The 24,202-nt window shown below is 44.6% G+C and overlaps 1 protein-coding gene across 2 annotated transcripts in view; it reads right to left on the bottom strand.

The window, feature by feature from the left end:
* The window catches only part of EGLN3 (egl-9 family hypoxia inducible factor 3), a 39,312-nt gene extending 26,075 nt beyond the window's left edge, over positions 1 to 13,237 (bottom strand). The window contains exon 1 of one of the 2 annotated variants that reach the window (XM_083741694.1): positions 12,529 to 13,237. In XM_083741694.1, coding sequence (XP_083597820.1) covers positions 12,529 to 13,137 — 609 coding nt within the window. In that variant the 5' untranslated portion in view covers positions 13,138 to 13,237. Of the gene's footprint in view, positions 1 to 10,317; positions 12,437 to 12,528 lie in introns of those variants that run through there. The other variant, XM_083741695.1, reaches the window with a different exon arrangement.
* Positions 13,238 to 24,202: the final 10,965 nt, after the last annotated feature.

Raw genomic sequence — 24,202 nt, 5'->3', positions numbered from 1 at the left:
TGACTGTTGGGAAGGGCTGTGTGGTGTATCAAACACAGATCTTGGAAGAACTATCCCCCCACCAGCTGAGCTCCAAAACTAGAAACGAGACTACCAAGACCATGGCTAAGGGAATGGCTTGGCGAAAGGGAGTGAAGGAAGAAATGCAGATGCACTCACCCTGAAAATTCTGCCCTGCACATCTACCCCCTTGCATTTGCATTTCCTTGTGGATTTAGAAACATACTATCATTATATTTTCATAATGAAGTTCTCCTGGACATATGAAAATTCAGTTCCTGCAAGTATTCAGGAGTCTATGATGACTAAGAGCAAAAGGCATATTCTCTGTTTAGCTCACAGGAAAAGGTCACATACAGTTTAAGCAATTTACACAATACCTTTTTACAGGAAGCAGAAAAGAAGACTTGGCAACGTCAATGACAATGTGACCGATTAGGGGACCTGATTAACAACCTGATTTTAAAACAAAGCAGTGAAGCAGATAGAAATAGTCCAGTGACTTCATGCTTCAGCTGAAGCAACCTAGGCAACCTATAGCTTGGACCCAATAGGAACAGAAAGAAAGAGCAGTGAGTATGTTTAAACTGCTCCATATCCTGTATCAGAGTGGAGGGGGGACATATGTTTTTGAGTAGAATAAGATGGAATGGTAATAAAAGGTCCATGCATGGTTTGGTGGGAGTAGGTACCAAGAATGCTAAGACAATTGGTGACTTCTTGTTGTTTAATTGTTTAGTCGTGTCCGACTCTTCGTGACTTAGTTATCCTCAAGACGTTTAGTCGTGTCCAACTCTTCGTGACTTAGTTATCCTCAAGGAACATTTTGGTGGGCATGGAGCAAGTTGGGAAGCCACACCCTGAAATTAGATGGTTATATTTGGGCAATGTAGATTCTTCTACACCTCTGCCCTTATTCATTTACATTAAGTGGGTGACAGGCTCATGTACCATCATGGTTCACACAAATGTTTCTGGAACAGCATTCTTTATTAACCAAATCTGATTGTTTGGATACTAACTAATAAACAACAACAACTTCACTGTGTGCCCTCCAAGTAGTTCTGTGCCCATGGAACAAAATTTAAAGAGAACAAATTATCCTTAAAATTAGTATACAGACTACGTATGTGGATTATATCCATTCATCGTTTCTATTGCAAATGTACAGATCCTTGTACATTTACAATTGAATACATCTTCCACAATAACCTGTGAGAAAGGCCAAGCTGAGAGGAGCACATTTGTCCAAGACTCATTCTTATGATGGAAATTTCACTCCTAGGTCATGAATATAGAACAGGCTTCCTCAACCTCGGCCCTCCAGATATTTTTGGCCTACAACTCCCATGATCCCTAGCTAGCAGGACCAGTGGTCAGGGATGATGGGATTGTAGTCTCAAAACATCTGGAGGGCCGAGGTTGAGGAAGCCTGGTATAAAATCAACCTCACTCTTTCTCTTCAAAACTTGTCTTTTCTGTGACACCTGTGGCTTAGTCCTTTTAGTCCTTGCCTCCTACAGAAATCAAGTCTGGGTACATCGAAGTGGATTTGCACATATTTTCCTGCTACCCTTAGAATCATAGAATTGTAGAATTTGAAGGGACCATGAAGGTCATCTAGCCCAACCCCCTGCAATGCAGGAATCTTTTGCCCACTGTGGGGCTCAAACCCACAGCCCTGAGATTAAGAGTCTCAAGAGTTTTAATGCCTCAAATATTTGGAGAAGAAGAAGGAGAAGAAGACGACAAAAACCCTATTCCTGTATATAATCAACCAGGCTAACTAATCTTGCTTGATAAACATAGATCTAAAGATCAGCTCTGAGACACAGCTATGGCAACTGCTCCAGGATCTCTGCCAAAGCTGAATTCCTCTGTCCGATATCATAAAATGACTTGTCTGTTGTATTTACAATTCCAGTGGCTCTCGACTCAGTCTGATGAACACTGGGCATGCTGACAGTTAGCCAGGAGGACAGATTTGAGCCCAGCCATTATGCCAGAACATGTGCATTTCATTAGAAAAAAAGAAAGACAAATTATGCATATTTCTCCAGGATGGCAGTCTTCATCAGACGTTCCATTGTAAACTAATTGCAAAGCATGCTGCTATGCAAGTATCATCAAAATCCTTTGTAACCCATAATAAACAATTAAAGTTCCAAAGGCGGTGCTCTTCAACAACCCAGTAATAAATCATGCTGCTTCTTATGCTTCAGGCCCAGAACAGGAATAAGTTTGCACTTCTGGAACTCATGTTTTTTATGTGACTTGATGTATAGTAATAATAGTTCCTGACTTCCTTAACTGAGATAAATACAGCTGCAACAGTGAGACAGAGTCATTATGTATTGGAACCAGGCTAAGCTAGTCACACTTGCTGTTGTTTAGTCATTTAGTCGTGTCCGACTCTTCGTGACCCCATGGACCAGAGAACGCCAGGCACTCCTGTCTTCCACTGCCTCCCGCAGTTTGGTCAAACTCATGCTGGTAGCTTCAAGAACACTGTCCAACTATCTCGTTCTCTGTCGTCCCCTTATCCTTGTGCCCTCAATCTTCCCCAACATCAGGGTCTTTTCCAGAGAGTCTTCTCTTCTCATGAAGTGGCCAAAGTATTGGAGCTTCAGCTTCACGATCTGTCCTTCCAGTGAGCACTCAGGGCTGATTTCCTTCAGAATGGATAGGTTTGATCTTCTTGCAATCCATGGGACTCTCAAGAGTCTCCTCCAGCACCATAATTCAAAAGCATCAATTCTTTGGCGATCAGCCCTCTTTATGGTCCAGCTCTCTTCCATACATCACTTCCATACATCACTACTGGGAAAACCATAGCTTTAGATGCACTTTAGTCGCACTTAGATACCATCAAATGTGAAAAGTTAGTCATGTGCAAGTGAAGCATCACTGATTTCAATGGGACCCAAGTGCAACTAACAGCAGTCTAAACCCACAATGTGATGGGGCAGATCCTCCTCTGACTAAATTAAATCACCTCCATGGTTTGAGGCCAGCATCACTTCTCCACTGTGGACCTTCCTACTCTACCAGCTGAAAGTGCAGGCAGACAAAATTACTGCAGTATAGTATGGAGCAAGGTTTTGCCTCCCCTCCAATCTTCCAGCTTAGCTGTGCAGAGGCTGTGCTGCTTCCTCATGTGATGCTAGGCAGCCAGGTTTCTCAGATCCAGCCCTGTGCATATTCATTACTTTTCCTGTACCTTGATAGCAGAGGAATCATTTCAAGACAATATTAAGAGCAGTACTAGAAGTAGACTACCACAAAGAGGCTATGGGATCTTTCAGGACTTAATTGTTTCTCACATGCCAGAGTCATTTCAGGTACATGCTGATACAGATCTGAACAAGAATGTGTGCATCATGCTCACCTCAAGTCCATCTGCACTGTCAACAAAGCAGGCCTTTGTAACACAGGTGTCGCTTGAGAATTCATTCATATGTTCGGCAGGGCATCTGAAGCAGCCAGTACCCCATCAGATATGCACTGAAGGATTGCTTGTTTGAGACAATCACCTTTATTTATTTACTGGACAGTATTCATAGCCTGCTCTTCATTGAATAAGTTCAACCCCCAAGCAGGGAACAAAATGATAGAAATAAACATATTAAAAATGTATACAAAAATTGTAAAGTCACATTCTGTCCTAAGGTAAAAATACCTAGATTAAAAATGAGCACAATACATAAAAAGGTAAAGGTACCCCTGCCCGTACGGGCCAGTCTTGACAGACTCTGGGGTTGTGCGCCCATCTCACTTAAGAGGCCAGGGGCCAGCGCTGTCCAGAGACACTTCCGGGTCACGTGGCCAGCGTGACATCGCTGCTCTGGCGAGCCAGAGCCGCACACGGAAACGTCGTTTACCTTCCCGCTAGAAAGCGGTCCCTATTTATCTACTTGCACCCGGAGGTGCTTTCGAACTGCTAGGTTGGCAGGCGCTGGGACCGAGCAGCGGGAGCGCACCCTGCCGCAGGGATTCGAACCGCCGAACTTTCGATCGGCAAGTCCTAAGCGCTGAGGCTTTAACCCACAGCGCCACCTGCGTCCCGCACAATACATACAAAGTGATTAAATCAATGGTCTTAGCAACAGTTTACACCCTGCTTTTTAGTCATGCCAGCCCCCACACTTTTCTTTTTTTTGTCTCTGTGCCAACAAACTCACTCTGTTTTTGAGTAAATATCTGTGGCTTTTTTGCACGAAGACAAACTGCTGCTCAATATTCTCTGGGGAGGAAACTTTCTTCCTTTTTATATCCTCGTTATCTCATTTTGGTGGAAGTGCTTTCCATTTAGAGAAAGCTTTGACCTCGGATTTTGAACAAAATATCTTTATGTCCACAGAAATATGCACTGATTATTTAGCTCTAGGACTTCCTATGCTTTGGATGTTTATAGTGAAAGGCAGTACATAAAAACTTGCAATAAACAAGTGCTTAAGTGCCTATTTCCAAGGTATGCATTCAATGCTGCCCCTCACACTAGTGAAGACTTCTCTGTCTGTGGAACAGAGAAAGAGGTGACTTTTGCCAATTCCCTGCTCCCCTACAATCCCTAGCACCACCTCCCATGCTGTTCTGAAGCATCCCATGTTTTTGGAACAGAGGCAGGGGAATTAGAGAAAATCACCAGCCTCCTCCTGCAGCTGAAGGAAGCCTCTGCTGGATCAAAGTGCCTTCTGTCAATGGAGAAACATCACTGGAGACAACCTCTGGACCTACACACACATGTGCTGGGGTACTGCAACAGCTGCACAGTACAGTGTCAAAGACCGTTGCAGTACCTCAGGTGCAGTGAGGTTTTTCCTGCTGTAATATGCCAAAAGAGCAATGGAAAGGTTTGTAAAATGGGTTAGTAAGCCTTGAGAATTAGAAAAGGCATAGATATAGCTCACCAAAGCGAAGCTCCCAATACTCAACAATGATAAGGAGTAAGCTACAGTCTTGAATATGATTGTTTTCTTATCAGGTCAAGCCTTAGACACACTTGTGGAAATGAACATAAACCACCATGAATCAACCAACAAGTTTTCCAAAGCAGCTCCACGGAAACTGATGGTAATGATGGGATAAAGGACACATAACACATAAAAGTGACATGTACTGATTCAGAGCACTGGCTCATCAAGCTCAATATTGTTTACTTTGCCTAGCAGCAGCTCTTTGGGATCTTCCCCAGCCCTGCAACCTGAAAACCTTTAACCAGAGACACAACCTGGGACCTTCTGCATGCAAAGCAGGTGCTCCACCATTGAGTTATGGCAAGTATGTTTAGCTATGGCATCAACCGACAAACCATGGTTTGCAAACCTGCTTCAAACCATGACTTCAAATCATAGTTTGGTGCTTAGTATCGACACCAATACTATTGACACTCTGATGACAACCAAAGACTTTTGCAGTAGCTGTGGATTTTTTATTGTTGTATTGTGTTTTAATGATGTTAAATATTTTCACCCTGCGGCCATTCGGCAAAGATCATACTCTAAATGTCATAGATAAATAAAACAATACATAAACCATCATTTCTCCAATATGAATATCATGGCAAACTATGGTTAGAGTAACCAATATGAACTGACCCAGACCCTGCAATCATCATCTGAAGCCCTTCTTCATATAATTAAACCAGGCATAGGCAAACTCGGCTCTCCAGATGTTTTGAGACTACAATTCCCATCATCCCTGATAACTGGTCCTGTTAGCTTGGGATGATGGGAGTTGTAGTCCCAAAATATATTTGCCTATGCCTGCATTAAACCATCTATGACCCTTTAAACGTGTGTGTGTTATTGTTTTTTGTTACTATGTTATGTATTTTTGAGTTTTTAATATTGTAAACTGCCCAGTGTTCCCTGGATGAAGAGTGGCATAGAAATTAGATAGATAGATGATAGATAGATAGATAGATAGATAGAGAATGAGAGCATGAGAAGGAACGGGGAGAGACAGGGAGGAGTACCCAAGCCTGGTTTGGATTACTGTCCAGAGTTTTTGAAAGTTCAAAGTAACAACGACAAATTGCATGATAGTGCCGGGGAGGGGGTGGGAAGGAAAACCTAACTGTGATATAGATAGCATGGAGCACACATTGGAAGGCAGGACCACTGTGTCACTGGTGAGAACAGGAGATTAAACATTCACACTCATGCTAAATTCTACTTTAGACAGTCTGCTTGTGGAAATTACCACCTTGTGAGGTACTGTGCATTTTAGCTGCAGCCCTGAACTACAGTTGTGTTTACTTTTAGCAGCACAATGTTTCAAGCTGTCTGCCTTTCATATGTAATTACTGACTGAAATAATGCCTGCATGTAAATATTTCTTTGGCCTGAATACTTGGGAGTAGCAGACATTTACCATAAGGATTAGTTGCTAGTCCTAGTTTTATATAAACACCTCACTTTGATTTGTCAAGATTTCAAGCAGCCAAGAGGACTTCCCTTCAACCAGACTGGGATTTCCTCTTCACTTCTACTAAGACTTTGTGTGACATGCAAAATGCGGACGCATAATGCAACTGGGACATCAACCTTACTGAAAACTAATGCATACGTCTACATCTTCAGGTAGTGCTGGGGGAGACTCCTGCCTGAAATCTTTGAGAGCTGTTGTTAGTCAAATAATAGTGAGCTAGATGGGCCGAGGTATAAGGCCACTTCCTATATTCCAAGTGGGACATACTTCAGAGTAGGTACGACTAGGCTTGCACTGCTCCCTATACAGAAGAAGAGTCAGTCCAGACTTTATAAACCAAGTTGATGTGAGAAAACTTCGGAAAGGCAACAAAGACTATATTAGCATTATTCTGTCCCTCCTGCAGCAGCAGTTTTTTATGCTGGAGATCCTGGAGATCCCGGCTTTTTATGCTGGAGATCCCTGGAGATCCCGGCAGATTTCTTCTGCAGGAAAAGAAGGTGCTGAGCTGGGGAGGGGCACTCCAGGTGGTGTAAAGGTAAAGGGACCCCTGACCATTAGGTCCAGTCGTGGACAATTCTGGGGTTGCAGCGCTCATCTCACTTTATTGGCCAAGGGAGCCGGTGTACAGCTTGCGGGTCATGTGGCCAGCATGACTAAGCCACTTCTGGCGAACCAGAGCAGCGCACGGAAACACCGTTTACCTTCCCGCTGGGGCGGTACCTATTTATCTACTTGCACTTCGCTGTGCTTTCAAAATGCTAGGTTGGCAGGAGCAGGGACCGAGCCACGGGAGCTCACCCCGTTGTGGGGATTCGAACCGCCAACCTTCTGATAGGCAAGTCCTAGGCTCTGTGGTTTAACCCACAGTGCCACCCGCGTCCCACTCCAGGTGGTGTGGTAGGACTCAAACACCAGACAGTTGAATATTGTATGTACATGTACACACACACTGGGGTCTGTGACCCTGCAGGGGTTTCATCAACCCCTAGGTACAGCTATAGCCCTTCCTCATTTGAGTTCAATGGGACTTATACCTAAGTATGTTATCAGCTTACAGCCTAAAGCAACAATCTTAAACTGAGAGCCTGTGTGTTATAGTGGTTAGAGTGTCAAGCTAAGACCCGGGAGACCAGGGTTCAAATTCCCACTTGGCCATGCAGCTCACTGGGTGACCTTGGGCCAGTCACTGCCTCTCAGCCTAACCCACCTCACATGGATCTGGCAAGGATTAGAGGAGGAGGGGTTGGACCATGTGTGTCAACATGAGCTCCTTGGAGAAGGTGGTGGAATATAAATACAAGCAAGTAAATAAACTTACAGTGCCATCCTATGCACATCTTCTCAGAAGTGGTCCAACTGAGTTCAATGGGACTTGTCTCCAGGTAAGTGTGTGAATCATTGTGGCCAGAGATTATTTTCAAGACTGAGGCTTAAATCGGCTTCTAACATGAATACAGTATATAACTTCCCATGGCTGCAATGTGTGTTATGATTTCTCTTCCATATTCATTCCCCCGTGATGTTCCATCTCCTGTGCTCCACGGTTCTAAGCATCTTTGCTTACAAGACCTATTTAATTCAGCCGGGATTTATTCCCTAGTAAGCATGCTTACAATCACCACCTTAAGACAGCTTTATGTAGATAGCTAAAACTGTACACAGATTGTGGCTACGCTTACTAGCAGTCAGAGTGATGGTTGATCACTTTTAACTCAGTTTAAGTTCTACTTCTGTGGTAAACATAAGGAAATCTAAGAATTCTATATGCTAATAGCAAACTCATTAGACTGTAGCCAAAATGCATCAATACATAAGAGGTTCAGCAGAGTCCCAAGGTTTGCTGAAACACAAAATATAAAATATCACCCCAAAAAAGTAAGAAGAGGGGAAACCACCAACCAGCTCACTGAGCATGCTCTGTAGCCATAGTACACTGGCTGACTGGGAAGACAAAACCAGGGCAATTGAAGTGTCTTGCAAAAGGCCATTGTTGTCTGGAACTCTGAATACACCCAGTCCACACTGCAATATTTTGTTGCAAGTCCTATTTGTGATTCATGGGGTTGTAGTCAACTTTGACTCAGAGTAGACCCACTGATGTTAACAGCAATGGATCACTGGGTCTACTCTAATTCAAAGTTAGTTGCACACAACCCAAAGACTTTAATCCCATACCCACTTACCTGGGAGTATGCCTCATTTGAATCAATGAGACTTACTTCTGACAGGCATAGGATTGCACCGTAAATAATTAAACCTATAGCAGTTACAGATACACTTCTGTAGGCTTAGTCACTACCTAAAGTTGAGTTCTGGTACAGTGGTGCCCCGCAAGACGAATGCCTCGCAAAACGAAAAACCCGCAAGACGAAAGGGTTTTTGCGTCGCTTCGCAAGACGAATTTCCCTATGGGCTTGCTTCGCAAGACGAAAACGTCTTGCGAGTTTGTTCGCTTTTTTCCTAAAGCCGCTTGAAGAGGCGCAGTTGCGACGGACCATGCTTCGCAAGATGAAAAACATTGCAAGACGAAAAGACTCGCAGAACGAATTATTTTCATCTTGCGAGGGACCACTGTAAAACTATCCATTCATTAGCATGAAGGATGTTGGAATAATAAGCAACACAGAAGTGAGGAAGAAAGTCCCGAATAACTTTTCAAAAACTAGCTAATGTGCTGGCTTTTGTCAAAACTGCTTTCGTTCAACTGAACATCTGCATGACATTATTTTACTTCTTTACCTCTTGAGTGGTAGGGAATGAAGCAAAAGCAATGAAATAATTTATCTGGTGCTTTCAATGAAGTCTGAAACTAAGGAAGAAGGAAACCAATCTAACTACTGTTACAGAACGTCCTCTCATGGCCATTAATCAGGATTTTTGTTGTCACTTCCAGATATGTTTCGCATTCCACAGCTGCAATCCTAACTCCACTAATCAGGGTGTAAGTTGAAATTCCACTGAGCTCAATAGGATTTACTTCTGACATGCAAAGGCTTAAATTGTATGAAACTGATTGCTAACAGAAGGTTGAAGCTGTGCAATCAGTTTGATCAATGCAAATCAAAAGGAGTTTATGCATGGGCCCACACTTCGGTCACTTTTCAGTATAAATTAATTTATTAATTGCTGTGGATTTTGTTTATTTACTCAGCTGTGCAGTGTCCTCTGCTGGTACATATGTGCATAAATTAGGGATTAACTTTATTACCTTTCTAAAGACAAGCTAAGCTGCTCAGGAGCCTGACAAGCACTCAGCATATGACCACCACAAGAACCCAACCTGGAGTTTAGTGGAAAGTGACAGGAAAGCAAGGATAATCTAATTAGGCAATGGACTTATACAAACTTTTGGCACCATTCAAAATCATTTTGAACTGCCAATGTAGTTCTAGGAAACTCTTCTACAGGTGTATAATCAATGCTATATTGCAATTCTTATTAGTAATATTTTTTAAAAAACAAATTCCTCACAAATGCAACACCCTGCATTTCCACATCTAGGAGACAAGAGGGCCGGTTACACTGTTATAATCTCACTTAAACCAAATTGGCTGCCCCAGTGTGAATTATAGCCATTCACTGAAAAAGTGAAAAATTCTTAAACCAGTAAGTAAATCCAGTTGATTCCAAAGGAGCATATTCACAATAAACTTTTTAAGGATTTTAACTTGGGGTGGAGGATCATAAAAACCATCCCAGGTATAGCTTACCTGCGTTTTGCAGTTTATGATGGAAAAATTAAGCCCAGAATCAGCATGAAAGCAAATAAGGATATTAACCCCCTTACAATCCAAACATTCAAGAATGGTTCCTAAATTAAAAGTCCCCATTACATCAGAAGTGTTAGTAGCTATTTGAATTTCCCCCATTTGAATTTCTTACCTTGGACCTCTCTTTCACATAGTATTTGCCAAGTCTACTTCCACAGTACATAACCAGTCTGTCTATCAGTGACAAGAGAAAGTTGATGGCCTCGCATCCCTCTTCAGTGCCTGCGATCCACTTTATCTGGTCGCCCCTCAAGTGTCTTTTGGAGATGCCCTTGCGCTTGCCGGCTAGCTGGCCATCCTGCAGCTCCCCGTTATAATGCATCTGCTTCACACGTTCCAGGACACAGTCTCCTACCAAGTCGCCCAAAAAATTGTCCAGGTAGCAAAAACCAATGTCATGCAAACAAGGCACTATGTAGTCCAAGGCAATTCTCTCTAGGTCTAATCTCATGATATGTCCCAGTGGCATTTTAATGAACCCGACTGATTTCGCCCCTTGTAGCAGAAAGTCAAGAGCCGCAAGCCAAGCAGCGGAGCGCGCGCCAGGAGACCTGGTTTCTATCAGCGATTCTAACACACTGAATCCGCCACACGCGCCAGCAGCGATGCCTAACTCTTGGGAGAAGCGAGCAGAGCAAATCAGTGTCCGGCTAGTCAGAGAAACCGGCGTGCCCAAAAGTTTGGCTAAAGTCGTACTTTTGTCTTCAGCGCAGTCAGCAGCCACCTTCTCGGGTTCTCCCAGCCCCTGGGCGACACAAGGCTTGCTAATGAAGTGAACGGTGGCTGCACGCCTTCCGCGGACTGACCTCCACCCAATACCGGGGGGGGGGATCAACGCCTTGGCAGAGAGGCAGTTTCTGGAAAAGAAAGCTGAAGCAGCTCTTTTCTACCAGTTTTAAGGCCGGGTGACCAGTGTGTGAACACCCCGCAATTGCTGATGTGATCACTCCCCCTAATTTTTTTTTTTTTTTTTTTTTTTTTTTTTTTGGTGCCGAGTCCTGCAAACTCCTTTCAATTTATTTCACCGAGGCAGCAGATGGCCCCTCTCTGATTAATACGTCTGCTACGTGCAGAATGTGTTCCTACTTCTGCGGCGAGCGCCACGTGGGTGGAGCCCCGTCCCGGGGACAATCTCTCCCCGCGCCTACCCGCAGCCCTGTGGAACGTGAGGGCAGCCAATCAAGAGGGAGGCGGGGCGGGGCTTCGCCGGAAGCGTCCAACCCGCGTAGGGTTCACGGCTGGAATCAAGGGAGAGGGCGGAGAGGGCGGAGAGGAAAAGCCGCGTGTCTGGAGGAGGCGCGGCTTATGGTTCGTCATGCGCCGCCTACAACTCGGAGTGGGTGTGGTCTCCGCCATTGAGGAATTCTCCCCCAGCATGTACACTTCTACTACGGTCACATACTACAAGCCAATGTAAACAAACGGGGGGGGGGGGTATAAGGGCGTTAAGTGCCAGTTGAGTTTCTCTTGGCAACTTAATGCTATAGGGATGGGGAGCGAGGTTACAAGTGCTTATCTCCCTCTTTTCTTTCTCTCCCTCTCCCACTACAAGACATCCTCCCCCCTTTTCACACCTGATCATCTGCTGACAAAACATATTGCAGAGCTGGAATTCGCTTTGCAAACAAGATCATGCGTGCGGAATACCAGTTCCCGGCTTTCAAAAGCCTCTCGTTACAGATGATGTGTTTAAAAAGCACTCACTGACTTGTCACCACCTGGATTCTAAACCTCATTCCTCTTCTCCTAAAAGCTAGGAAAATATGCCACTCTCCTAGCCTGCTAAGATAACTATCGTTTCAGAAATTACCAGTACTGTATAACCTTAGAGAAAGCCGTTAAAGTAAGATGTTCGGGGATATATATATATATATATATATATACACGCACGAGTGTTTCAGAAAATTTCTTCTCCTTGAAACTGTAGCTCACAAATCCTGGTTAATAACTCTAGGGAACTTTTGATGAAGGCGGGAAAAGCAAAAAAAAGAAAAGGAAACTGTGTCTTTAAGCGTAGTGAGGTTACCCCCCGCCATACACAATCACCCGCTACTACCTCTCCAGTTCGTGAATATAGGAAATCCCACATGGGCTGCCAGACTGTGAACGCTACACGGTTTAAAGTTGTTTCACAAAGCGATCGAACTAGGGTTAGGATCTGAGCGGATGGACCAAATGCCAAGCCCGAGTTTGCAGCTGGTAGCAGAGCGGCCAAGAATTGCGTGGTTAAGACTCGGAAGAGTACATGAAATGGCAGAGAGGGAGATCAGAAACTCCGAAGGAGCCCGGAGTGAACTTCGGTCGGGGCTTGCAAACTACTAACCTTGTGTCTTCCTCTAATTTTGTAGCGCCCCAGCTTGCCATCTGCGTACATGATGAGCTTATCCATTCTTTTCAGGAGGAAGCCTATATTTTCACAGCCCGGCTCACTGCCCTCAACCCACAAAATCTTGTCCCCGCGAATGGCTCGCCCGCCGCCCGCCTTCTGGCTCGCCAGGGCGCCGTCCTGGAATTTGTCACTCAGGTGCAAAGCCAGGACCTCTTGGAAGATTTTCTCGGCCATCCTGTGCCCCAGGAAGTGGTCGACTATGCACAAGCCATAGGCGTTCATGCAAGGCACCACGTAGCGCAAGACTAGCCTCTGCGCATCTCTGCGGGGCTCCCGGAGAGGAGCTTTGCTGCCAGGCGGAGAGCCGGCGGAGGGCGAAGCGCCCTCGACGCCCGGGGCCTCCGCCGGGCTCGCAGCGGGGCCCAGGAGGCCTCCGAGGGGGCCTGCGGCCGGCCCGGCAGGCTGCTCCTCTCCGCCCCCCTCCTGGCGGCTCCCGGGCGGGTGGCGGATGAAAATTCTCCTCATGCTTTCTACTGAGTCTCCGCGGAGCTGGGCGGCCGCCGGGGGCTGCTGCTGGGCCGCTTCCCCGCCGGAGGAGGCCATGGTTTGCGCGCAAGACCAGGTCCCGCTCCCGGCCGGCGGGGCGGCATCGCCTCACCACGGCGGCGGCATGCCGCTTCTGGCCGGGCCCGAGCTCCACGCGGGAAATGCCATGCTCGCGCCACACGCCGCCGGATACGAGAAGCGAGGACATGCCGCTCGGGAGCGTGCACACGTACCACGGGGAGCGAGCGGCGCCTCCGCCCCCGCCCAGCGCCTCCCTCTTTCCCGCCCTCCTGGCTTCCTCTCTCTCTCTCTCTCTCGCCGCCGCCGCCGCCTCATCCAGCCGTCCCTCGAGGACACGCGCTGGGAACACGCGGGATCCAACGCAGCGCACGAAAAAGCTCCCGGGCAGTGCCGGACGTGCAGGGAGAGACTGGGATCTGGGATTGTTACGTGCCCTCTCTCCGGCTTGGAACGAGGGGCGGGAGCCACAAAGGAAGCTCGCAAGCGCTGGCCGCGGCTCTGCTGGCTCCATTCATTCACCTGGGCTTGGTGCTGACTTTTTCCGCTTTTCCAGTCCTGGCCTGTCCCGTTCTGGAAATCAAGATAATGGGGTCACCGCTGCTGCTGCAACGAATCGTTCCCCATGTGTTTGTTAGGACAGAAAGTGCACTTTAAACGCAGGACTTACGAAGGACGAAGTGCTTGGTGGTTGTTAGGTTCTTCTCTGTGACTTTGCTGAAGTGGAAATAGGTGGCTGGCTCACTGGTTCTCAAAAGAAAGGTGCGCGACTGTTATCAGGCTAAGACATGCCACCAACATTTCCCCGGTGAAAATAGGGGCGTCCTAAGGAAATGCAGGGCATTCCAGGATCAAACCAGGACGCCTTCTTTAAATCCGGGACTGTCCCTGGAAAATAGGGACACTTGGAGGGTCTGAGCTCACCTTGATCGTGTCCCTAGTCTAGTAGATGGAACTGCATTCTGCACAGGCACAGGCACTCTCTTCCTTATAGCATCAGCTGTACGCCTGATTAGATTCCTGGACTTTTCTTGGCTTTCCAGCAGGAGTGCCAAATTGAATAAATATTGAGGGGGCTCAGGTAAGCCCCACTCTTCACAATCAATCACAAGATGCAGCACACACACCATTTGAATGGCAATGCCCATCAACTTGGGGGAGGGAGCAGCTGCCTCCAATATTTTATGAGGGAGGAGGACAAAGGGACCTCAGCCCCTAGGAGTTCGCTGCTATGCTTTCAAGCTTAGACCAGCAGCAACAATTGCTCTTGACAGCAATTCTGTTTCACTGGAAACAAACCTGACACCTCCCAGTACAAGAGCAAACAAATAAACAAGCAAACCCCATAGTGTTAGGATAAAAGCACAGGCAGACTTGGGTCTTTCAAATTTCAGCAGCACCTTGTATGAGGCCAAAATTCAGTGTGCTTTCCTTTCTGCACGTGCACTACATCATAGTTGCAATGCACTGCAGCACACGCCTCAGTTCAGAGCCCGGGGCAGGGGGCAGGGAGCCACTCTCCCTGCCCTAAATCTGCCTCTGATACAAGCCTTGAATTCAACTGTGTCTAGTACAGTGCGGTTAATCCCATTCTATGGAATGCCAGTCACTGTACAAGTCCAAAGCAAAACGAACAAAATAAAAAGACTGCCAAGAACTCGCCAATTTTTACCAACCTTTTAAAATTAAAAAAGCAGCCTATATTACTGTTTTCCTTTGGAGCAAACTAGTAGCTAGTATGGAACAAATTTCACACCTGCGTTTGTACAGTAGTACCTCTGGTTACGAACACTTCCGGCTACGAACGCTTCAGGTTACGAGCTCTGCTAACCTGGAAGTAGCTGCTTCTGGTTGCAAACTTTGCCCCAGGAGGCGAAGGGAAATCGCGCGCCAGATGCCCCATTAGCAAAAGTATAAGAACCTCAGGATAAGAACTGTTTCAGCTTAAGAACGGACCTCCGGAACGAATTAAGTTCGTAACCAAAGGTACCACTGTAGTTGTTAACTGCAGAGCATGGAACATTGGAGGATCATATATTTTATTTCATTACATTTATATCCCTCCTTTTTTACCACCCTGAAACACAAGGTGGTACACATGTGGTTCCAAGGTGGGTGGGTGGGCCCCATTCAGGCAATGACCAGACCCAGACCTGCTTAGTTTTAGTAAGGTGGAGGCCTCGGGGCATACCTAGACCTGCCTCTAACTTCACAGTTTCCGCTGTGGTGCAGCAGTAGAATTTGCTTTCTCCACAGTTCTTAGTGTATGATCTTGCTCATATGACTTGAGTATTTGGAGGGATGATTTCCTTTGACACTGTTACTCCTCTCAAGTACATTCTGTATCTTCTATGGCCTGCTCACATTTCAGGGCTCTGTTATCCCGAGTGTTGCGTGCAGCCGGCCTATCTCCTAACACCTGAGTGTACAAGTGCTCTTATTTACAGTGATATGTTCCAGGCTTGAAAAGTAACAACACATTAAATGGGGGAAATCTGCAACGAATAAATCACGTCTTGTATGTAAATAGTGTCAATTTGAAATCTGAGCAAGTGAAATTCAATAAGTGTATTCCCTTGTCTTGGAAGGGTTTTGCCTGTCCTCCTTGATTTATAGTGGCAACTTAAAGAACAGCTTCCAGCGCCGGTGCTTAAATTTGAAAAGAGAGAAACAGAGACTTGCTATAAATCACATTTGATTGTGTTAAGATCTAGGTTTATTTTTAAATATGCTTTTCTTCAGCACCCCCCACCTCCTTCCGTATTGTGCTCTAGTGTTTCAGAAACTGAACACTAAATCCTACTGATAGATATACGGCATGCCATGCAGCCACTCTGCTGTGAGATACATACATATTTCACCAATAAAAGCCTCTATTTATAAGTGTCACGGATGGTGTGATGGGAGTCGGAGACCACTTCAGGTGCTAAAGCCAGATTGTTGTAATTTTGAGGTATCATTGTTAAAAGATAGGTGCCTTTTCAAACTTTGGAACTCTTAAAAATGAGACCAAGAACTGACAGTGTAGAACCATACCTGCAACATGTTATCCCAGTGGAAACTCAGAGTTGTGCATTGCATTCGGGGGAGCTACATAAGTACTGCAGGTTCTCTGCTGCAAACTGTTGCCTTCCAATCCACGGGCAGTAGTGGCAGTGATGGAGAGGCAAAGCTAGTACCCCCTTTGCATGTCTATTTAACTCCAAAGACCCAAGCCTAAATAGGACTATTTGAGTCTTTGCATGCACGTTCATGCATCCCGTCTGTTTTATATTAATTGCCTGCTGATTTTTGAACAGTGCTTTTACAAACCCATCTTAAAAGCAAGCCTAAATGATGACTACTTTTCATCATGTGTTAATTTACTTTGAATTACGGACATTCTCCAGCTTTCTCATAACGAGATCCCCCACGGTCTCGGCCTCCTGTAGCAGCTTGCACTTCAGCTTCAAGAGTGTGAAGAGCAGCATGCACACGACGGCTCAAGCTGCATCCTGACTGAGACTGGCAAATAGGACACAGCTGCCTGCCCTTTCAAACTTTTTTTTTTTTTACTATCTGGGTATGGCTGAATCTGCTCCTAGGGCACTCAGTTGAACGACACAAGCATATATTCTGAAATGTGGCGGACGTGGTTTCAACACAAGCTCGCCACATTCCGAGGCATTTGTTTTCAGGACAGAGAACGTGTGTCGAAACCACTTCCTCCCCACGTAGGACATCTCTCTGCCTTTGCCCTCAGAATGCCTGCTACGGGGAGGCTGCTGCTGATTCCACACAAATGACATCCCCCTCAGTCTTGTGCAAGCGCCCTTCCTGCAAAAAAAACGCTTGTAAAGGACAAGTGATAGCGTCTGATCAGCAGACATCCCTGCCACTCCCTTGATCAGATTACCAGCACCAGCAGCACCCCCTCAGCCGTGATAACTTCTGAGAGGAGCTTCTTTTGGAGCTGGAGATAAAGAGCATACAGTACATGCCCACAACAGTTTGCCACCCCTCCTTGAATTCACTGTGCCCTCTAGGGAGCCTCTCACCAGGCCACCAGCCTGCTCCATCCATGCCCTTTAGCCATTGCACTCATGGTTTGGGTGGGTTACTGATGAAAATGCTCCCCACACTTCCAACTGAGTCCCTACTGAGATTTGTTGGCAGATCTGATCCGCCTCCTAAGCGAGAGGCATTGCCCTACTTAGTGATGGCATGTTGTGTCTGGTCCGGAGTGTGCTTGTTTGTTGGGAAAGGTCAGGAAAAGGCCAGGCAATCAATCACCGATCTCCCAGCATAATGAGCAACTCTGTTAATTTGGAAAACATGGGTCAGGCTGTAATAATGCAGGTGTGTTACCCACAAAATAACAGACTAGTAAGAAGAGTCTGGTTTGGCCTGCCTGCCTGCACAGAGGCCTTCATCATGCAACCCTGCAATGAACTAGGCTACATGACTTCAGAGGTCCTTCCGTCTATGATCTCCTTATGAGAACCAGGGGTAGACAAGGGCAAGCAAGCAAGTAAAGGAGAATATGTAGCTTACTAAAGTCCAGAAAGAAAGTTTGGGAAGGAGAGGGTGAGCTGCTGGATTGATAACTGTGTGTTTCAGCACTCAGTGTCAAAGTAATGCTATGACTTTGCTCTACTTTTTATATTGCATCCTAGTGACTTGCTTTAGGGCCACACTCTTTTTCATTCCGTAGTGGTTCTGTGCACGTTGAGATCTGTTTGGCCTCGTAATCACAGCATGCACAATTGATCTGTTACCATGTCTAATCACAGTAATTAAAGACACAGTGCAGCCACCCAAATACGTGCTCCTCTGCACACACAGAGTTCTGAAAAGAAAAAAAAAAAGAAAAAAGGTTGTGTCATAAATACTTCCTTCAGTATACTAAAAGAAAGAAAGAAGTACTGTGGTTTCTTCAACCCTTTAGAGAATGGAGTCTGAACTGAAAGGAAAGAGGTCATTATGGCAACAGGAGTTTCTTCTTTTCTTTTTGGCTGGTTGCAGATCCTCTAAAACCGCAGAGTGAAACTGATATGGGTTGTTATCACAACACTATCACAGTGGTTGGGTGGATTATGTTCCTGCCTTTTGTAAGAGCCTGGTAGTATAAACAGCCTGTGGGTGGGCTGAAGAGGCACTGGGGAAAGCGATGGCTTACTTACTTATTACATGTCATTCTTTCAATAAGTTCAGACTGGTCTATGTAGTTCTTCCCCACCCTATTTTATCTCAACAACTGCCCTGTGAAGTAGGATAAGATATTGACTAGCCCAAGATCAGCCAGTGAGCATAATGGCTGAGTGGGGATTTGATATCTATTGGAACTCAAACTCTGCCAAGAATGTGGGTCCAACAAATTCCTCAATTGCCTCACTGACAATCTCGGAGCCACTGCTTCAGGCAGCAAATGAAAGTGGTAGAGGTAGAATGCTGACAAGATAGAAAGGACTAGGGCTTTTCTTCAACCAGAACTTGCCGGAACTCAGTTCTGACACCTCTCAGATGGGCGCCATTGCCATTATAAGAGAACAAGGGAGGCGTTCAGGGTGAGTTCCAGCACGTCCTTTGTCAAAAAATAGCACTGGAAAGGACTATACCACATCATATTGCAATGCAGGAATACCGCTTTTGAATGCCCCTAATGTTAATAAATGAATGCATCTTCTATACAAATAGACAACTATATAGGTAAAGGTAAAGGGACCCCTGGCCGTTAGGTCCAGTCGCGGACGACTCTGAGGTTGTGCGCTCATCTCACTCTATAGGCCGGCGTTTGTCCGCAGACAGTTTCCGGGTCATGTGGCCAGCATGACTAAACTGCTTCTAGTGAACCAGAGCAGCGCACGGAAACGCCATTTACCTTCCCGCTAGAGCAGTACCTATTTATCTACTTGCCTCTATTCTGGTCCTTTGCCTACTAATTTTTTATTTGCTAGGGATTTATTTTACTTGCATGGAGTTTTTACACAGGAAAACATTAAAACTGTGATTTCCTCTCCTCACCCTCTCCCCACTCACCCTCAGTGAGGGAAGCAGTCCCTTCTAGCACCACAGCGTGCAATCACCTCATTCTGGTGTGTGTAGACCAGGCCTCAGACAACTCTTCTTAGCATCAGGCCATTAGTTGTTTGTTTGTTTTAATCGTGTGTTGAAAATGGATGCCAATTTATGGATGCTAAGTATGAGTAGCTGCCCTTAATAATCTTGTACGGTGTAAATGGAGCTCACTGTGCATGAATGACAGAAGTGCTGGTTTAAAAATTAAGCTGCATCAATTCTGCTTAATGAAAAGCCCTGATGCCCTCAGACAGTTGTTAGTACTCTGTGGCATGTCCACAATCCTTGGCTTGAAAGCGAGGCATCATTTCTGCACTTCAGAAAATTCTTCTGCTGGCCACCCCACTGTTCATAAATGTGATCTTCGGATAGCCACATGGGCTCACTCCTCTTCTTTTAATCTTTTCTTGTCTTGAGAGCTTTAACAAATTGCCACATTAGCAACAGAAATCAATTGGTTATTAGGAAATTACCATAAGTAAAAAGTTAGCAGCAAGCACTCATGGTAGCTATCATGCTTAGACAGCTTTCAACTCATGCTGGGCAAATATTACACTTTCACAAAGCAAGAAACCTCAAAGTTCTTATCCTAATGTTTAAACAGTTTGGAAACAGCATAAGAGTCTCTGACTTGGTTCACAGGCTGCTGACTTTCCAAATGATGTCACCTTTCAGCATGTAGGCTGCAATATCTGCAAATATCTATTTCTCTATATACACGCACACCCATCAATGCTACTCACAATCTGGCTTCTCTCAAATAAATTCTATGGTTTATGTGAGCCACTCTCAAAAGCAGTTCCAACAGAAAAATCCACTCCTAGTAATGTGGATTATTGAAATTACCATACATACTTAATTCCTTATTTAATTTGTCACCGTCAACATGATTTTTTGGTAAGTGTTGAAATTCTTTCTTTATTGCATTCTTCAAGAACATAAAGGAAACTTGGAAGTGGAATCTTCTACAGACGAAGAATTGGGACAACTTTAGGATCAATGGAGAAGTTTGAAAATGAGCCTTTGAAGGGGTGGTAGGTTCTAGAACAATGGCATTAAGTAATTAGCAGTAATATCAAGAGGAAACATATTATAGGAAAATGAAAGTTTATGCTAATTTACTTGATTATGCCTTTATTCAAGTAAGCACTAACTTAATTTTCTTTTTTTATAAAGGGATATTTTATAATACTAGCAGCCTCATACCCAACATTGCTTGGGAATTCTAAAAAATAATTTAAAAAGTGCAGTTTTGAAAAGTTCAAATATTATTGATTCATATTGGCATCTGGCTGTATCTACACTTAAGATGAAAACCCACTCTTTGATCTCAAGAACTATCATGCAAAATTTGGTTGAGATCAGGACCGTTTTGAAAGGATCCGTCTGTCTTCTTGATTCAAAATGGTGTCCAGTTGTATTCAAACATAGCTGAAAACCTGCAACTTGATCTTGAGAAACATCATGCAAAATTTAGCTACAATAAACCCCAAATGAGCAAACAACTTACCAAAATATACAGTAGATTTGATATCATTATCTTTTATTTAGGTGGCAATCCTATGGCAAGATTCGCTAAAATGAGCAGCTTAGGATGCAAGAGATCTCCAGCTCAGCCAGCGTTAAGTCCCCAACTCAGCCAAAGACACACCAGCATAACTTGCTCATACCAGCTTAGCTGGCTGAGCCAATGCTGGTGTAAATCCCCCAAAAGGCACATTCTGGGGCCAAGGGAGGCATGGCCACAGAGGGGGGCCAGGCAACCTAGCATAAAATACTGTTTTAAATGTTTGTTTTTCCTCTGTCAGGCTCAGGCAGAGCAGCGGCAGGTCTGATGCTAAATGGGGTTTGAATCTGGTATTACTTTCTTCAGGCTTAATTTACACCATCTTGCTTTATGCTAACTTCTTGTGCATAGGATTGATCCCTTAGTGATGTTAGAATTATTATATACAGTGGTACCTCGGTTTAAGAAAAAATTGGTTTACAAACTTCGCAAAACAGGAAATAGTGTCTTGGTTTGAGAACTTTACCTCGGTCTAAGAACGGAATCCGAACGGTGGAAGGCACCCGGCAGTGGGAGTCCTCACGAGGTGGGAAAAGCGCGCCTCAGTTTAAGAACGGTTTTGGTTTAAGAACGGGCTTCCGGAACGGATTAAGTTCATAAACCAAGATACCACTGTATTTATTTATACTTCACCTTTTCTCCTGGCAGGAGCCAAGGCAGCTTACAGATTTAATAAAAAATAATAATAGAAAAAGCAATCATTAAAAAACAATTAAACACTGATAGAATTAAAACTGTATACATATATAAAACTTGTTTTTAAAAATACAAATAATTACAATAAAAACAGCATGTCACCAGCCCTTTAATTAAAAGCAGTCAGTTCTCAAAAGCCTGTTGGAACAAGAAAGGCTTCACCTGTTGGCGGAAGGACAACAAGGAGGGAGTCAGTTGAGCTTCTCTAGGGAGGGAATTTCAGAGTCAGGGAGCAGCCACTGAGAAGACCCTTTATTGTGTCCTCACCAAGTGTGCCAGGGAAGGTGGCAGGACCAAGAGAGGGGCCTCCCTTGGGATATTACTGAGTTAGAAATAAGCCTGATTCAAATGACAACTAATTTAGCTCAAATAATTTTTAAAATGTGCAGTTCATAGCTGCAGTTTTACAGTATGCAAGTTATCAAGAGACAAAACTTGACCTTGATAACTTCTTGTTGACAAGTTACAATAAGGACCAGTTTCTATTTCTTTATACTCTGTCTTCTAAAAAATGAAGAAAGCTTCCTCAACAAAGTCCCTCAAAAAGGCTCCGGAGTAAACGCAGCAATCACGGGATAAGATTATAGGTCCTCCTATGGATCAATAACTTGTTAAAGGGCAGGAAGCAGGAGTTAGGAATAAATGGACAACTCTCACAATGGAGCGATCTAATAAGTGAGCCCCCTGCCCCATGCTTTTACATTTCTTCATAAATAAATGTAATAAATTCATAAATATTCATAAATAAAGTTAGAGAAACCAATGTGCTGGTCAGGTTTGCAGCTGATGCTCCAAAAGGCAACTTCTGCTCCAAATATGATCACATAATTCCTTAAGCAGGCATCTAAGCACATTGGGGAAGTGCGTACCTTTCCTGTGTGTGTGTCTGTGCATGTGTGAAGAATAGTTTTCCATTAGAAATTTAAAGCTGTGGCTTTCCTGGAGCTGAAGCACTTGAGGAGTGCCTTTCTCACTGGGGGGATGCAGCTGCTCCCTTTGAAAGCGTGCTGCAGGATTAATGACTATGCTGTTTGCTCACAGGAGAATATTTTTCTGCATATGCTCTGCTTATGTATTTGCAAATAAATATTACAGTCACCCCACATCTTCAGTGCTTCCTCATCTGAAAGGAAACAAAGTTCTGTAATGATGCACTTGGAACTTTTCAGTGCTCAGAAGCGGGTGAATATGTCACAAGACTTAGTCTAAATTAGATGGACTTTACATTTTTTAAAGTATCAGGCCCTCCAAGTCTCCCTATTTTCCAGGGACAGTCCTAGATTTACAGAAGCTGTCCCAGTTTCTGATTTGATCCTGGAATGTCCCATTTTTCCTTAAGACGTCCCTATTTTAATTGAATAAATGTTGGAGGGTATGGTAGAACCTCCCGATTTTCATCAGAGAAATATTGGAGAGTGTAGAGTTATGTGACCCCCCAGCCAAGGAAATATAACTTTACAACCTTTAGAAGACATCTGAAGGCAGCTCTCTATAGGGAAGTTATTTAATGTTTAATGTTATGTTATGTTTTTATATATGCTGGAATCTGCCCAGAATGGCTAGGACAACCCAGTCAGATTGGCGGGGTATAAATAATAAAATTGTTGTTGTTGTTAAATAGGATGTCCCTATTTTCATTGGAGAAATATTGTCGGGTATGGCGTATTCATTAAAATTGATTTAATTTAATTTGAAATACTTCCTCAGCTTCTCAAACAACAGCTTAGAAAGCTGGAAAAAAGCAAACAGGCCTCGATCTCTCTAAAGTAATTTGCAATCCTAGTTTAGCAGGTGAGCATGAAAGGTAGATTGGGGGCTTGGTAACAGCTCACTGCGATTTGATTCATATAAGGAAGTAGCTAACTGAAGTAGCATCCATGAGGAGAGGAGACTGAAGGAGGACATGAACACAGAGCATATCCCTATCCATGGTTTTGTATGTCTCAGCCAGGCCTTTATGTCTGGGTAGCCAGATCAGGATGTAGAAGTTGTTTGGCTTTAGTTAAAATTCCCCTTTCCTTAAACTGAACTGCTCCCATTTGTCAAGAAGTTCAGACCTTAATCACCTGCGTTAAAATGTGGAACATATTTCTCCTGCGATCGTTCTTGACGACTATAACCTGACCTGTTTGACTTGTTCTCAGCGAACATTTGAGAACAATAGTCCTTGCAATACGTTCTTGATTACAGGTTCTGCCCTAGAATGCGTTTGGCATGGTTTATTTTAACATTCACCTCTGCCGTTCCCAGTTACCTTGATGCGAGGTGGAGAACTGGGAAAACCGAGAGGAGTTTGCATCTATTCCGCAGCTGTCCTAACTTGCACGAAAGATCAAAGCGTCTTCTATTGTACTTTCAGAACAGTCTGAGAATGCAAATACGCATTTGCCCTAGGGGCCTGCAGTGAGGGCAGCTTGCCACATTGCTCGTGGAAGACTGCATTCTCTTAAGATGTATGAAGAAACGCACAGTGATTCGCATTCCATGTCAGGCTGGAGGGACTCCATTTTTCCCATGTACTGGAACCTGCGGGCTTCATGCTATTTATCTGTGTAAGGGGAATTCCAAATACAGTGGTACCTCAGGTTAAGTACTTAATTTGTTCCGGAGGTCCGTACTTAACCTGAAACTGTTCTTAACCTGAAGCACCACTTTAGCTAATGGGGCCTCCTGCTGCCGCTGTGCCACCGGAGCACGATTTCTGTTCTCATCCTGAAGCAAAGTTCTTAACCTGAAGCACTATTTCTGGGTTAGCGGAGTGTGTAACCTGAAGCGTATGTAACC

Source organism: Podarcis gaigeae, assembly GCF_964106915.1.
Source record: "Podarcis gaigeae genome assembly, chromosome: 1".
Taxonomy (NCBI): domain Eukaryota; kingdom Metazoa; phylum Chordata; class Lepidosauria; order Squamata; family Lacertidae; genus Podarcis; species Podarcis gaigeae.
The sequence above is the reverse complement of the archived record's forward strand: the minus strand, read 5'-3'. Positions and strand labels throughout refer to the sequence as shown.